The 17,599-nt window shown below is 39.5% G+C and overlaps 1 protein-coding gene across 7 annotated transcripts in view; it reads right to left on the bottom strand.

Annotated features, from left to right (window-relative positions):
- Nucleotides 1–6,556: 6,556 nt before the first annotated feature.
- Nucleotides 6,557–17,599, bottom strand: part of PIK3R1 (phosphoinositide-3-kinase regulatory subunit 1) — a 74,788-nt gene continuing 63,745 nt past the window's right edge. For all 7 annotated transcript variants that reach the window (XM_065599061.1, XM_005301022.5, XM_065599059.1 and 4 more), the window contains 6 exons: nucleotides 17,077–17,202; nucleotides 15,511–15,653; nucleotides 15,089–15,265; nucleotides 14,923–14,991; nucleotides 11,584–11,754; nucleotides 6,557–11,072 (listed from right to left, as the gene is read on the bottom strand). In XM_065599061.1, the coding sequence (XP_065455133.1) occupies nucleotides 10,883–11,072; nucleotides 11,584–11,754; nucleotides 14,923–14,991; nucleotides 15,089–15,265; nucleotides 15,511–15,653; nucleotides 17,077–17,202 (876 nt within the window). In that variant the 3' untranslated portion in view covers nucleotides 6,557–10,882. The remainder of the gene's footprint in view (nucleotides 11,073–11,583; nucleotides 11,755–14,922; nucleotides 14,992–15,088; nucleotides 15,266–15,510; nucleotides 15,654–17,076; nucleotides 17,203–17,599) is intronic.

Genomic DNA, 17,599 nt, shown 5'->3' with positions numbered 1-17,599 from the left:
AATTAATGATGAGGAAAAGATACATATTCTAATTAAACCTATGTCCACTATTATTGTCACTAGCCAGTTACTATGTGTTCAAATGACTACGGGTGGGAGGTTTTAGTGTGCTGCTGTGCGTTAGCCATCAGGTCTTTCTTCTGTAACTATTTGCATGTGCTTAAATTAGTGGCCTAAATTCCATCTTTAATAATAGGACAAATGTCATCTCTCCAAAATATAAGGAATGAGTGGTAAGAAGTGGAAGGTTCTCATAATATTGTTCTGGCAATAGACATGGCTGGGCATGCGCATAGTTAATATTCCTAATTTTTCGAGGAAACCTCAGTGCCTTTCTGATCAGTGGGTTGACGACATCAGTATCCAGTAGGAGGTTAAAGTGCTAGTCTCCACAAAGATCGTCCAAAGTTTGAATAGTGGCTGATCAATCAGTACAGCTGTTTACATACTGTAAGAAGTGCCCCTCCACAGCTTCTATTTTTGGCAGTCCATGTATCTGAGGGCATAGGTCCTTTGAAAGATCAAGATTCAGGACTGTTCTGTACAAGAATTTTGTCCTCATCAGGACTCAATTAATGAAATTTTTTTGTTGTGTCAATATCATTAATACAGACCTTCTGTTGCTGGTGTGATTAAAGTCTGATTGGGGCCATGTTTAAGCCCACTCTCCTTGACCAGAGGGAAGGGATGAATATTTATTGTCCTACTTTTAGCCAGAGAAGCTGACAGCACCTTCCTGTATTTACTGATTTCCTTTTCTAGTATCTTAGATTCTAAATAAGCCTCATACGTGGATGGGCCAGTGGCTACAACAGAGCACTGAGAGTCAGGCCATCAGGTTCTAGTCCTGGCTGTGACACTGACATCCCCTCTGGCCTTGGGCAAGGCGTCCAGCCTCATAGACTTCAGAGACTTTCATAGATTCATAGATTCTAGGACTGGAAGGGGTCTCGAGAGGTCATAGAGTCCAGTCCCCTGCTCTCATGGCAGGACCAAATACTGTCTAGACCATCCCTGATAGACATTTATCTAACCTACTCTTAAATATCTCCAGAGATGGAGATTCCACAACCTCCCTAGGCAATTTATTCCAGTGTTTAACCACCCTGACAGGAACTTTTTCCTAATGTCCAACCTAGACCTCCCTTGCTGCAGTTTAAGCACATTGCTTCTTGTTCTATCCTTAGAGACTAAGGTGAACAAGTTTTCTCCCTCCTCATGACACCCTTTTAGATACCTGAAAACTGCTATCATGTCCCCTCTCAGTTTTCCCTTTTTCAAACTAAACAAACCCAATTCTTTCAACCTTCCTTCATAGAGCATGTTCTCAAGACCTTTAATCATTCTTGTTGCTCTTCTCTGGACCCTCTCCAATTTCTCCACATCTTTCTTGAAATGCGGTGCCCAGAACTGGACACACTACTCCAGTTGAGGCCTAACCAGTGCAGAGTAGAGCAGAAGAATGACTTCTTGTGTCTTGCTCACAACACACCTGTTAATACATCCCAGAATCACGTTTGCTTTTTTTGCAACAGCATCACACTGTTGACTCATATTTAGCTTGTGGTCCACTATAACCCCTAGATCCCTTTCTGCTGTACTCCTTCCTAGACAGTCTCTTTACAAATCCATGCTGGCTATTCCCTATCACCTTACCACCTTCCAAGTGTTTGCAGATGATTTCCTTAATGACTTGCTCCATTATCTTCCCTGGCACAGAAGTTAAACTAACTGGTCTGTAGTTTCCTGGGTTGTTTTTATTTCCCTTTTTATAGATGGGCACGATATTTGCCCTTTACCAATCTTCTGGAATCTCTCCCGTCTCCCATGATTTTCCAAAGATAATAGCTAGAGGCTCAGATACCTCCTCTATTAGCTCCTTGAGTATTCTAGGATGAAATGCATGGATTTGTAAAGAACAAATCGTGTCAAACCAATCTGATAGCTTTCTTTGATAGGATAACGAGTCTTGTGGATAAGGGAGAAGCTGTGGATGTGGTATACCTAGACTTTAGTAAGGCATTTGATACAGTCTCGCATGATATTCTTATCGATAAACTAGGCAAATACAATTTAGATGAAGCTACTATAATGTGGGTGCATAACTGGCTGGATAACCATACTCAGAGTTGTTATTAATGGTTCCCAATCCTGCTGGAAAGGCATAACAAGTGGGGTTCCGCAGGGATCTGTTTTGGGACCGGCTCTGTTCAATATCTTCATCAACGACTTAGATATTGGCATAGAAAGTACGCTTATTAAGTTTGCAGATGATACCAAACTGGGAGGGATTGCAACTGCTTTGGAGGATAGGGTCAAAATTCAAAACGATCTGGACAAATTGGAGAAATGGTCTGAGGTAAACAGGATGAAGTTTAATAAAGACAAATGCAAAGTGCTCCACTTAGGAAGGAAAAATCAGTTTCACACATACAGAATAGGAAGAGACTGTCTAGGAAGGAGTACGGCAGAAAGGGATCTAGGGGTTATAGTGGACTTTAATTCCCTCTGTTCAGTAAAGCAGTTGGAGGGCTCTAAATGTAAAGTTTCGGCAGGGCCAGCGCAACCCATTAGGCGACCTAGGCGGTTGCCTAGGGTGCTACAATTTGGGGGGTGGCGACCGCGGCGGTATTTCGGCGGTGGGACCTTCCGCTGCCTCTGTGGGGGGCAGCATTTCGGGGTGGGACCTTCCGCCGCCTAGGGAGGTAGAAAAGCTGGCGGCGCTCCTGAGTTTTGGAGTAGTACATCATCCTGAGGATGTACTAGCGTACTGTACTATACTATCATAATGGTCTCTTCTAGCCTGCAAAAAGAAGAACAGGAGTACTTGTGGCACCTTAGAGACTAGCAAATTTATTAGAGCATAAGCTTTCGTGGACTACAGCCCACTTCTTCGGATGCATAAGCATAAGCATCCGAAGAAGTGGGCTGTAGTCCACGAAAGCTTATGCTCTAATAAATTTGCTAGTCTCTAAGGTGCCACAAGTACTCCTGTTCTTCTTTTTGCGGATACAGACTAACACGGCTGCTACTCTGAAACCTGTCTTCTAGCCTGAACATCTATGAATCCTTTAAAGGGAACCCCTGCAGTACACCAAAAGCATTCCTCATCCTCACAAAGGAGAGGATCCAGGGCAGAAGAGCAAAAGTAAAGTAGTGTCTCCGGCTGAGGCACCTATCAGGCGGCTGCAGTTGTATGGTAGGGCCCACAAGTAGGGGCTGTAGTAGAGCTTCCTCAGGCTTGGGCAGTTTAGAATCAGGCAGCTCAGGCTGTGGGCCCCAAAACAGGTTTAATTTACCAGCTGTGACTCGAAGAACCAAACAATCAGGGAGCTAGAAGGAAGGGTGCAGATTGGCCACAAAGAGAATGAAGCTGCGCGGGACTCGGAGGAGAGGACTCTTCTAATGGGCAAGGAGGATGCTGGGATGGGGACCTCATTCCACCTCATTTTAGTGAACTGTGTCTTGACAAGTGTTTAAAACCGCTCAAAAAGTAGAGCAATAGCATAAAACACAAGCTGCCACTGCTGCTATCTTTTATTGCTTCCTAGCCATTGATTTCACAACACCAATTGGCAGCAGCATGAGGATGAGTCATATGTACCTTCAGTCCAGTGGCTGGCTGACGGCAAGTCAAAGGTCAGATTGACTGGTGATTACTGTACTTGAAATGTGTTTGGGGAAAAGGAAAGGTGGTTAAGGTCTAACTTTGCTGTTGTGCACATGCAGTACACCACTCCCCCCATGCTCTCTCACATAGTCTCTACCTGTTCTTTGTCCTTTGGCTCCTATAGTTTAGTGTGGAGTGGTGCCATTTATCTGCTCCTTGCCTAGTTGGCATAACTTGCACTATGCCTACCACTAGCACTGCTTCTTAATGCCCAGTTGATTAATGTTGGCACTTGAGTTGCTGGGCCTCTGATTTATTGACTTAGAGCAATGTACTGTAGTCCTCTGGTTTTATGAACATCGATCTTATGACAACTAGTTACATGAGCCATTTTCCTGCCACCAAAGTCATCTTTCTTCCCCTGAATGTGACTTCAATCCTTCAGCCAATGTTCAAGCAGTTGTACAGGTTTGAAAAGAGAGATTTGATAGCAAAGAAAAGATGCAGTTCTCTCAAAGAAAAATCAGGCAGACTGTAGACCTTTGTTACCATTCTTTATGTACACTTCCATTGAACAATTTATAAATGGATGCATACTGTAATTTTGAGCTGTTCAATTTTATGAACTTTTTGATTTTATGAAAGTCCTCAATCCCCAATTAGTTCCTATATAGGGGTTCTATTGTATAGGAATACAAATTCACTTAATTGCATCAGTGTTTGAACCAGGGGCATACGCTGGTTAGCTTTAGGGAAGGAAAACTGGACAGGAAGAAGGGTTAAGGGGGAGGGACTAGTCCCACAGTATCATCCTTCAGGGTGCTTTATTGAGCATGTGCAACTTCCAGAAATCACACTGTATATAATCTTTTAATCTGAAGGCGGCAACAAATGAAGCGTTTACCATTTCTTCCTTTTCTGGGTCCATAAACTCATGGAAAAGGGACTAGTGTGGAGGACTCGCTCATGTACCTTATTTTGCACAAATTAGACATTTTGGGGGGGGACGGGAGGTTGGTATTCCATGAGAGAGAGAGAGAGAGATCAAAATCAAAATGGAAAGGCAACATCTTTGCAAATTTCCAATGTCTGCCAAGGACCACATCTACACAGTCCAGCAATATGCTTAACCAAAATCATTCCAATAGTTGACAATAAAATATTCTGTGGTTCAAGATAACAGCATATAAGTTTATATCCTGAAGTTGGATCTTGTGGAAGTTCATTGTTTAGAAGAGAAGCTTGTGTTAACGTGTTCTGGTAGAAGAAATGAGAGAAGTTTGCTATGTTTCTAGTTTTAGCAGAAGGGAACTGCAGTGTGTGTGATCAGTTTAAAAACCCAACCAGACTCAATATTGAGTGGAATAAAAATTTAACAGTAGCCCATAGTAAATATTTTAAATAATAATCTCCAATACATGTTTGCGATGATTTGGGGAGTCTATCTATATACAGCCTCTGAATTCTGGTTGATTTTTATGATATTGCTGCATCACTGACTACTTCAAAGAAAATCCCCAAACAGGGGAATAAAAGGAAAGAGGTGACAAAGCAGAGGTTTAAAAAGAATAAGCAGGCTTGGGGCAAGGGAGACGAATAGAGGGGCATGCTTTTGTCCTTTTTGATGGTAAGATCAGCTGAAGTAGGACGAGAGAGAGACTCCCTCATTCAGAGGAGAAACAATGTGCAGGATGTGGGATCCTGAATACTCTATAGGACTCTGATCAAATCCCAAACAACCTTCAAAAGTGGGGAGGTAATTGGGGCAGGGAATGACATACAGGTGTTTTTGTCTAGATCTGTATATCGCTTGTGCTAACGTAAAGTGTGTTAGAAACCCTTTACAAAGCCTGTTATGTGCTTCAACTAGCACGTGTCTCTGGCGAGAGAAGCTGTAAACCAGAGTGCCCACAAGGTTCGAGTTCTGCTTAAGCTACTGGAGTGTTCACCACAAGTCACCTAGGTGCCATGGGCAACTGGATAGCGAGGTCTGACTTCTGAGGAGGAATAACAGTCAGTGTTTATGCCCAGGCAATAGTCCAGAGAAGCCAAAGAAAGAGATGGTTTGGGTAGGCTCCAGGATTAAGGGACGGTTATGAGAACATGGGTCCAGCATCATGGGACCCAAATCATGGGACCCTGGTGAGGGTCCAGTAATGGGAGCTCTACTAGGGCTGTGAAAACATTCATAACTTATTATTTGCATGCTGTGATTTCTGGAGGCCCCAGTATGCAAATATAATTTGCACTATTTGTGCAAATTCTAGAATGGAACATTTACTATGGATAGAACTGTCACCTGACCTCCCCAGATAAGGTTATAAGCCTTCAGACGTCTGGATTTTTTTGTTTGTTTGTTTGTTTTTGTTTTGAGATGGAAGGGAAATCTTGATTGTTTTTCCCAAGTCCACCCTCTTTTACAAAGTAGAGACAATTAGACATTTCCCACTAGCAAAGTCTGGAAGAAAACATTGAGAATGACTTTTTCCCTCCTTTTTTTCTCATTGTTTTTTTGTAGATGATTGTGTTCATGCTGCTAGGTTAAATTTGGATACAGGGGATGAAATACTGGCCCCACCGAAGTCAATGGCAAAACCCTCATTGACGTCAGTGGAGCCAGGATTACACTGAAGGTATAGGGAACAGGCTTATAACTCATGAACCTTACATTGATTTTGCAGTGTCACTGATCTAAGATAACTACAATTTTTGGTGTCATTATATGCACGATACTACTTCAGAGCTCTTCAGTGGCTATTGTCACTTCACTAAGTTAGAAGAATAACTAAGAATGAGTATAAATCATAAGCTAACTAGCTCCCTTCACCAATATGCACCTTCAATTCTCCTCTATAAAGTGGGGAACAAGCACACTGTAGGAGTCAGTGATGTAACTTGTTGAATTAACTTCTCAAAAAGTCCTTAGTGAGGCCTCGACAAATAAAATGCAGTTTCAAAACAATCTTTATTCTGTTTGAAGACCTAGTACAATTTTTAAAGCAACTTAAAAACAAGACACAGCTCCATCAAATCTATAGCTTGAACAAAATTTCAAGGAGGCACATTTTTATTATTGCCTTGTAAAGGCAATTTACAACCCATCCTACCTTCCATCTCCTCCAAGACCATTTTTTTAACAAAGTAATTTTAATGTTTTAAAGACATTTAACAGAACAGAGCTTTATTTTTTAAAACAAGAATACAAAAAATAGCAGCATCTTGGGCAGCTAATGCAGTCTCATAGGGACAAGTGCAATGTAACTATCAACTCACACACCAGTCCAGTTTAGCCTTCTATGATAGTAATATTTCATATTTTTTTTTGTACAGAATGTTGCATTTTGGAATCTTGTCCCATGGGAGGCATTGTGCGTTGAGCTGCCCATTTCTAAAGTGACCCTGAAGAAAAATAATATCAGGATTCACTTTCCCAACTGAATACCATGCATAGCAAAAGCACTGTGTTATAACCGGCAGAAGTTTTCCCAATCAGAAGCATCAGAAGGATTTCCCAAGCATTATGGTTCATTGCCAATTACAAGACAAAGTCACTCCTTTTCTACAGAACAGCTGGCATTAAATAGAAGATTTGGCTTTACAGATTTTTTGATAGATAAGTGAACCATCCAGATGAGTTGTTTTTAAAAACAGAACTACACAATCTTCTCACTTTATTTGGAAACAACTTTCACCTAAAAAGTTGTGTGTGTATGTTTGTATTTTTAAACAAAGGAATGAGTGACAGCATGTGCTTGATTGAACAAAATGACTGTGTTTGGTGAAAGATGCACCTAAATTATGATCCATTCACCCCCCACCCCCAATCCAAGCTTCAGTTTAAAGAAACAATAATTTGCTTTTTCTCACTTTTCTTGTGGTCACATGTACATCTACCTTTCAGCAGCCTTGTAAAAAGTACTGCGGCAACTCAGAGACTTAAGTATTCAAAAACTTTAATCATATTAGATGGGAAAATTACCGCTGAAATGACATTAAAAGCACCATGTTTCTTCTGTTATATCAACATATCTTTGTTTCATGTTCATATGAAGTTTGAGTTTCCAGGTATATTAAAGCTGGTTTAGTTCAACCAAAGTGAGTGGATCATACAATATATGAAGGACATAAACCTCAACAATTAAAAAAGGTGTTTGGCAAAGCTGCAGTACTGTACACCTCACTTTGCAGAGTCCACGCATGGACTAGGTACCACATCAAACCAACTAAAGCCCTATTTTGAGGGTTTAAATGATCCTTAAGTAGTGCATAGACCTTGTGCAGGCTAAATTTCACCTTAAGATGCCTTAATGAAAAAATCTTCTCAGCTTTGTGCTTGTTTGTCCTTGTTTGTGCAAGAGAAGACCGGGCCTGATTCTCACATATACTAGTTTTTCTCCACCGTAAGCACAGATCCTCAGGTAGTCTAGCACCACTGAAGGCAATGGACCAACCCAATGTATCCCAGCTGAGAACTAGGCCCACTGACTTCTCTGGACACGAGAGGAAAGTCAGGTCCCAAATGTCTAATCACTACCTCCTTTCCTGAAAAGTGTTTTAAGGGACACATCAATCCAGGCTATATACATTTTGCCTAAAGAAAATAAATGCAATACTTTTCCTCCAACATGTTTAACATTTTTAATTTTTGTTTATCCTTACAAGGATATTTTGACATACTATGAAGGTTGCTTAACTGCTGTATACTGGATGGATTTGAATTTTGAGCTCTGTTGAATGACATTTAAAGCAGAATAATTGGTGAAGTAAAGGAAAGGCATTACAAAAAACAAATTCAGATTGTCTCACTCTGAGAAGTCTGCCTGGGAAGGAGAGATGAACTGTAGGCTTGTATAACTGGAAAAAAGTTCAGAATGATTTTGAAATTTTAATTGTCCTGAGACATTAATGATGGTTGAGCTTTGCTCCCTGATATGTGAAAGATTAGGTTCTGGTAAGATAAAATACATTCCACAGAAAAGCAAAGTCAACAGGCTAAAAAAACAAAAACCAAATAAAAACAAAAACCTCACAACATCAGAAATGAAGAGGTAATGTAGAAATAAACCACAGGTGACAAACTAATTGCCGAACAGTATTTCTAAAAGGTAAAGATTTCTAAATAAGTACTTAATACTTCATTTTAAGAGATGTACATTCTTGAAAGGGGGGCAATAATCAGAGAACTCAATGGGATTTATTCCCACCATTGTGCATGCAACTAACTCCCTTTAACAATAAAGGGTGTTCCACTTGTAGTTCAAAGAAAAACAAATTAATATTTCACCTGGACTAAAAATCTTCAAGATTCCTCTCAGACATCATTGCCCTATTAATCCATAAAACGCGAAGTAGCAGCATGAATTTATCCAATGTTGTGAGTGGATAACCATGTCAGAAACCCACAGTGAATAACCCTTTACAATTTTGGTAAGTGGGACACTGACATCCTTTGTTTCTTTAACTAATAGAAATCCTGTAACTCTTCGGTACCTGGAATTTTAAATTTGTTGTTTTAGATGACATTACCTTTCAGTAAATAAGTTTGTGAAAATAACAAAAAATCGTAATGTTAAAAAAGCAAGGTTTTCCCATCTGAATTTACTTTATCTTGTACTCTATTGTTCAGAACAAACTTGGGGGTCTTTTTCTACTAATACAAAAAACAAACATTTTAGAGAATCTTCCTTCATATGCAACAAAGAGTCGTGTGGCACCTTATAGACTAACAGACATATCCAATACGTCTGTTAGTCTAAAAGGTGCCACAGGACTCTTAGTTGCTTTTTACAGATCCAGACTAACATGGCTACCCCTCTGTTCCTTCATATGAAATGAAAGGTATCTTGACATGCTGACAAAGTCTACTATGGTAGGTCAAGATGCTGGATTTACTTTTTATGATGGCTTTACTATGTGGATTGAGCTTGAAATCCAAACTGACTACTATAGTATCCAGTTTTTCATTTGTTCTTCCATAGTAACACTCAGAAGAGGATGCACATTTTTTTTCTTCCAAATACAAAGACAATCGGGACAGAAGTTCAAAAGGCTTTAAGAAGCAAATATAGCGTGGTACCGTATTCTAAAGGTATCCTTGAAACAATATTGTTAGACTCAGTGATACTTTGTAATGCTCATATATTTTTATTGAATAAAGCAGCTTTGAAGCTTATCAGGCACTGCCCAACAAAATATTTAGTCCAAAAAAAAATAAAAATAAAAATAAAAAAAAATAAAAAAAACCAACCTTTTTAACCTTCTATACAAGGAAAACTGTAAAATATTCATAGTTTTAATTCTGAAGCCAACTTTTACTGGCATCCTGTACATTTCTTAAAAAAACACAACAAAACAAAAAATCCCGAACAACAAAATGAATATTAACAAAAAATAATACTCAGGAAAAACATTTTCAGGCAACAAAAAACAGAAAAAAAGCTTATCCTGTAGGTATACTTGAAAAAGAAATATAACCAAAAGAAAATTCAGTATTGCATAGCACTGTCTAAGGATTCAGCTTTCAGCAAACAGAAAAGAGAAAATAGAAGCAGTTTGGTATTGATAGTTTCCATTGATGATAGTTAGTCATCCACTATGTACATTTTTATATACCATATGCCATTGAAAGTCCCATTCTCTTCAGTTTTAAATATGTTCTTAACACGGGATTTTAAACATCTAAACAAAACACTTCCTGGCACTTTGCTACTACATCATTTCCTCTGAACAACATACTGTAACCGAAGTCTTTTTAAAGTGTCCCTTATAAGTGAAAGTGCCTGCCATTCTGCTACATATCATTCATCAGGAAACGAAAATCCACAATGCTCTGTGCCCGGATCCACTGAGTACAGCAACACCAAATCTGAACCTCGCCATGACTGAGAAATTCCATTAACAGAATTACACAGACCTGTTGCCCCTTGGGTCTGCAGAATCCCACATTCTAGCTGGTAAAGCTTCAAAGAGATCGTAAACAAGCACCATGGTTAAAGGCCTCTATGTTCCTGCAGGGAGATAGGTATAGCATTTCCCTCTCTTGTTGTGTTTTTCTTTTCTCAATAAAAAAGCACTTTAGATTAGAAACATACATTCACAGCTTAATACTGTGATCTCTCCCACCGCAGTTGTCAAGAAAGCTCTAGTCCCATCTGAAGACAGACAGCTTTGATACTGCAGCTGAAATTCACAAATCAGGCTGAAAGGAACCTTCTCTCTCCAGAGGCCTCAGTGTTGTTGATTTTTTTGTTTTAAAACAGAGTATTAAGGTCTTCATCGCCTCTGCTGTGCATATACTGGGTAGGCTAGTGTGACATTGAGAGAGTCATTGTGCTGCACGAGTGATGTGTGTTGGTAATGTAGCACCAGTTCTTTAAGAGAGCTGTACAAGTTATATGGCTCTGCAAATCCATACCCAGTAGGGGTTTTGTTTATGACACAGTGCTTTACTTCTCCATCCACCCTAAAGGGAAAAAAATAGAAAGGTTTTTAATTGGTCAAGAAAGCAGTTTACATTTTAAAAAGCAGGCTAGAGAATAGTGAATTGACAGTGAACATATAAATGTTGGTAAATATACAAAATGACAGTATGCTACATTGGAATAATTCCATTCATCTTAAATCTAACCAAATTCTCAGTGCGTCATGCTTTACACACTGTTTTGATAGGCAGAAGGTACAAAGAACTTAGTGGATTGACAGCCAGTAGTTCTATGCTGTCATTCTCCCCCTTCGCTCTAAGGTCCATCTGTGGGAACTTCCCAGGGCTGAACTTTGCAGGAGGGAGAGGAGCAGCAATGAGGGTAGATGATCCTATGCCTAACAGCCCAGTCCCAAGCCTGCTGAAGTCAATGGGATCAAGGCCCTAACAGGATATCTGCTCATCAGCCAGGTAAACTTACTAGCAACAATTTTTTTTGACCTCATTGTCACCCCTATGCTTTACAAACAATGCAAAAAATCAGGATACATACACAACAGAGCAGGCATAGCAGCCCTGTTTGCTGCTCTCCCGAACAAGGAACGTTCCATCCCGTTTTCCCCGCAGCAGATTTTCAGCTTGGCTTCTGTTGATATTTCCCACATTCCACGTTCGCTCATCATGATGGGGCAAATCCTCATCATCTTCCACCATAGAGTATTGGCTGTACAAATATGAAAAGAATAATCATAGAAATGTAACACTCGCAGGACCTCAAGAAGTCATCGAGTCCAGCCTTCAAACGCAGACTTTACAAGGGCTTGTCCAAGATTTTTTGAACTCAGGATCTCTCACACCCAAAGCAAGAATCATATGCCTACACCAGCAAGCCACATTCAGTAGTGTTACAGTGAAGAAACTAGGTACAGGCAGCAAGACTTGAAAAACCCACTAGCAGGAAGGTGAGTACAGGGGCCCAAGCCATATAATTCTTCTGACTTTAAGTTTTCATGTAAAAATAAAAACATTATTTCTAGCACTACTGTGCAGATACCCTTGTAAATATGAAAGAAATATAAATGGAGGCAGTGTTATCTTCCTGAGTCTTCAGACAGTGCTTCAGTGCTTCTGCTGCTGCTCCTAATTTTGGCAAACAGCAGGCCCAGCAAACTGAACAGCACTCTGGGTCAATTTCATTGCTGATGGTCAGAACTCTGTGGTCAGCAGTGAAATGGTCAGGAATCATGTCAATTTCATGCTGCTGTTTGGGAAAGTTAAGTGCAACAGCAGAGACAGGCAACTGAATTATTCATTTTGGGAAAGAGACCCAAAAAAATAAAAGGTGCATGGAAAGGGCAGAATAATAGACTTCTCTCTCCTCTCTGCTGCAAATGGGGGGTTCTAAGAAAGGTACAGAATAGAGGCTCTTCCCTCCCCATGCCTTCAAGCACTGAATAAATACGGCTTCTCATTCATCCCCAATTCCTTGATTCTAGTTAGCCTCAATCTGTGCTACAAACATCAGTGTCCATTGTTGGAATTCAGTTTCTTTGGAAGATTCTGGTTTCTCTCACTAATGAACACCATCTACCTTCCTTATCCTGCCACACCCCATTGTCCTTATTTGTATTTCTACCACTCTAACTCCAGCCATCTCCTAGACAGGGATCCCAGTTGTCTGTTTATGCTCATTTTCAATGTTTATTTTGGCTATATTATAACTTCAGAAAACAATCTGAATGGTGTCAGCATAAATTTAGGCAGAAATCAGATGGCTCATTAACAAGGAAAGAAACAAAATAAAAAAAAGCTATTTTTTCAATGTTTCATTTCATATTTGGATCCTATGTTCCCAAACTGTGGCCTTGTCTGCACTAGCCTTATTTTGGAGAAATCTCCAATTGGTTCTAGCGTTAAGAATAAAATCATAGAACCACAGGATTAGAAGGAACTGCAAGGGTCATCTAGTCTAACCCCCCTGCCAAGATGCAGGACTAGTTGCGTCTAAATCATCCAAGACAGATAGCTATCCAGTCTGTCCTTGAAAACCTCCAGTGATGGAGCTTCCACAATTACCCTAGGCAGCTTGTTCCATTGTCCTACTCTTCTTACAGTTAGGAAGTATTTCCTGAGATTTAATCTAAATCTGCTATGCTGTAGTTTGAGACCATTGTCTCTTGTCCTCCCCTCTGTGGCAAGAGAGCAAAATTTTTCTCTACTTTTTTTATGGCAGCCTTTCAAGTATTTGAAGACCTCTAATATGTTCCCCCCCTTAATCTCCTGTTTTCCAAACTGAACATACCCAGTTCCTTCAGCCTTTGCTCATATGGCGTGCATTCCATCCCTCTGATCATCTTTGTTGCTTGTCTCTGGATCCTTCCCAGTTTCGCCACACCCCTTCTATACAGCAGTGACCAAAATTGGACACAGTACTCCAACTGAGCCTAACCAGCACTAAGTAGAGTGGTACTATCACCTCCAGTGATTTGTAGCACCTTATTGTCTTTGTTGAATTTCATTTTGCTCTCTATTCCTACATCCAGGTCATTAATAAAGATGTTAAAAAACACCCAGAACAGATCCCTGTGGAAACCCACTTGAGATCTCCTTTCAATCCGACACCATTCCATTCATAGTTACTTTGTTTGTGGTTGTTTAACCAATTATTTATGTGCACTTTGGTGTATGGTATGACAGAATTCTTGTCATAACAATGATGGGAGGGCCAATGGAGACTGTCTGCCTACATTTTTACCACCTTATCTTGTTTAACCTTTCGGAGCTCCGAAAGGTTAAACAACATGGTTGTAAAAATGTCTGTGCCCTGTCTATCCAATACTTCTATGACTGCCAATCCTAGTGGAGCTGCACCAGTTCTATAGCAATAGAAGACAACTAAGAAAAACCAAACCACTATTTTGGACAAAGCTAGAGTGGAACCATAGAAAAACATACCACTGACCATGCTGCTGCTACCTTTGACCAAGAAAGGCAGTGTAGAAGTTAAGGACAGGAAGCAACACAGGGTGATAATGTTAACATGATATGTATTCCACTGACACTCCTTCTCACATTCAGGTTTTATTTATTTTTTTAAAAACTATTGATTCATGAAGTTACTTTTTGCATTCTTCTGTTGGTTAGATTTGGTTTTAAAGGGAAACTAAAATCCATCACTATAGCCACTTCACATAGCCTGGAATACTCAACAGTTACATGATCAGCACTTTTCACCCATGATCTATGTGTGGTGATGATCCAGTGGCCAAAGCAAGTTAAAAACCTGTACCCAACTCATTTGCTTTAATGTCAGAACAATACCTGCCTCCACTCAGAAAAGTCATAAAATGGAATATAAAGGCAGAGCAGATCCACGCTCTGGATGAGCTATTCCATTCTGTCCATTTCTGGTGATGGTTGATACTATACCACCACCAATACTTTGCACTTGTAAAGAGTCTGTCATCAGAATTTCTCAGAGAGTGTTTTATAAATATTAATTCAGCTACATAATACCCCTCTGAGGTATTTATATCATATGATCCCCATTTTACTGACAGGAGCAGCAAGGTTAGAGTTTAAGTTCAAGTCTCTTAAGAGGTCAGTGATGGAGTCAAGAGCCAAACCCAGAATCCTAGATTCCAATTCCTCATTATAGAGACGTGTCTGGTCAGGTGACTTAGGTATTTATAGAAGAACAAAGGATAAGACTGGTGCCCTTGCTAATATTCTCAGTAAAACAGAGTGTCAGGTCCAAACCAGTATCAGATATGCTCAGATTCTCTGGCATAGCACAGTGTGTCTTCCTACAGTCATTGAACTAAACATGCTTAAACTCATTACTGTGTAGAATTATTTGATTTCAGGAATATTCAATTCCTTAAATACTTACTCGTCTGTATTTTCATTGCCCAGCCATTCATTTAACTTCTTTTGCCGAACACCTTTTTGAGTCAACCACCTGGAAAATAATTAAAAACAGGTTTATACATTTTTTTAATTGGCAAAATTTGGACATTATGGGAAAACAATTCTTCATAATTCATACATGTACTTACATCAAGTACTGGTCTCTTGTCTTTCTCAGCTGTATAAGGTCTGGTTTAATGCTGTTCATACGTTTGTCAATCTCTCTATATTCAGCTGCTTGCTTCTTTAAATCCTCTTCTAGTCTACGTCTGCTGTCCACAATTTCACTTATTCGAGACTTCAACTTCTCATAGTTGTGCATTATTCTGAAGAGAAGAATTAGGTTTGTTATACTTTGTTAGATCCTGGTACATAATCCAGGTTTCCTATTTTCACTTGTTAACAGCTAAAACCAGATTTATTTTTCAAGATTCAGTTGCAAAATTTGCAAGCTGTCACCCACTGCATTTCAGATTTATTCCGTTGATGTTCCTTCTCATGTATGGACTTTGTATTTTTTTTACTTTGTCTAAATCACACACATTTTAAATAGATAAGCATTAGTACCAACCTTTGTATTTCTTTTTCATTTCCTTCCCGTTTAAACTTTTCAATATACTCTTTGCTGTATCTTTCTTGTGTCTGGCACTGCTCTTCAAATATTTTTATTGTTTCATTAAACGCTTCAATAGCCGTTCTTTTCATTTGAATTTCCTGAAAATAAAGTAATCATCATTATAGTCCCTATAAAATTGAAGGGATGATTTATTGGCCTATATCTCTGGAAAGGTTTAAGCTATCTTGTAGCAAAATGATTGTACTTTAATATCCCTGAAGCAACATATGTATTGTTTGTGGACCCATCCAATATCTGAAAAGCAAGCCTTGTATAACTTAGAATCATAGAATATAAATTATAAATAAATTAATGGAGATATCCCATCTCCTAGAACTGGAAGGGACCTTGAAAGGTCATCAAGTCCAGCCCCCTGCCTTCATGAGCAGGACCAAGTACTGATTTTGCCCCAGATCCCTAAGTGGCCCCCTCAAGGATTGAACTCACAACCCTGGGTTTAGCAGGCCAATGCTCAAACCACTGAGCTATCCCTCCCCCCAAATATCAAGGTTGGAAGGGACCTCAGGAGGTCATCTAGTCCAACCTCCTGCTCAAAGCAGGACCAATTCCCAACTAAATCATCCCAGACAGGGCTTTGTCAAGCCTGACCTTAAAAACCTCTAAGGAAGGAGATTCCACCACCTCCCTAGGTAACCCATTCCAGTGCTTCACCACCCTCCTAGTGAAAAAGTTTTTCCTAATATCCAACCTAAACCTCCCCCACTGCAACTTGAGACCGTTACTCCTTGTTCTGTCATCTACAGGGATGCTGCTTTCCAAGAAAGGCAATGACCATAAATAGAATTATCTACTACATTTGTTTTATATATTAGTTTTATTTTTGCAATGGGAGCCTTTCAACACTGCCCTCACTTCACCCTTTGTACCCCTACAGGTATAGTTGGGACTCTTGAAATACTCAGCTGATCTGAGTGATTTCTTGGGGTTTCACCCACACCTCCAGTATGCTTCAAAATTCCCATCTTTTAGGTATGTTTCTTGCAGATTCCAGAAGGCACAGTATTCATTCTGCAACTATAAAACAGTGCCACTCCCCTGGCATTCCCAGGCTCTGTAAATTACTGGTAAATATGAAAGAGGTGGGTTGCTATTCATTCCTGCACTGTGTCTAGTTGTCACACCCATGCTCCATACATTTTGCACATGATACTTTTCTCTCAAAAGAAATTCTAAGGTATTGTGGTAGTTTTAATTTGTGCCTTCAAGGCATGGGGATCCAGACCCTACAAATGGTCAGTATGCAAACCAGTAGGAGTTCCTCATACTGTGTGTTTGCAAGAATGGGTACCAACCTATGGTTATATTGTGCAGAGGGTAACGGCTCAAACATGAGTAAACGATTCCAACTTACTGAACTCTCACATCAAGCAACTTTTGTCTTTTAAAAGAAGAAAAGAAAAAAAGTATCTCAAAGTTAACATTAGCGATTTATATCAGTGTCCTCTTAAAACCAAACAAGAAGTCCTGCACTCTACTAGTCCTGCTTCAAAGATAACTCACCTGAGATGTTCTGGTGTAATCTTCATAGAGTCTGTCATATTCTCGACTCTTTTCTTGGAACTGAGTGTTATATTCATGTAATTTCTTTCCCACTGCTTCAATACTGTCCTCTTTCACAACTTGATCCTGGGAGGATAAGCAAAAGAAACTATATCCAGTAAAGAAACAGTTACACAGTACAAATTTTCATAATAAAATTGGTTACAAAAAAAGTGACCATTGAAAAGAAATACAATATAACTTGACATTTCTCTTACAATATGGAGAAGAGATGTACTGAATGCATATAATATGCACATTTGAAATGGAATTAAGCAAAAAAGACAATTTTGCACTGTCAGCATGATGCTGAAAATGATATATTTCACCATTAAAATTGTCATATTTAACCTGGTAAGTTTATTTCTTACTGAGCTACCTACAGTATTTAAAGTTTGTACTATTTGATGTACAATATGTAAAGTTACTTTTTCTTTTTAAGTCTTAGATCCAGTTTATTCTTATCTCAAATATTAATTGAAGT

The sequence above is a fragment of the Chrysemys picta genome, chromosome 6 (genome assembly GCF_011386835.1).
Source record: "Chrysemys picta bellii isolate R12L10 chromosome 6, ASM1138683v2, whole genome shotgun sequence".
In the NCBI taxonomy this organism is placed as follows: Eukaryota; Metazoa; Chordata; order Testudines; family Emydidae; genus Chrysemys; species Chrysemys picta.
The sequence above is the reverse complement of the archived record's forward strand: the minus strand, read 5'-3'. Positions and strand labels throughout refer to the sequence as shown.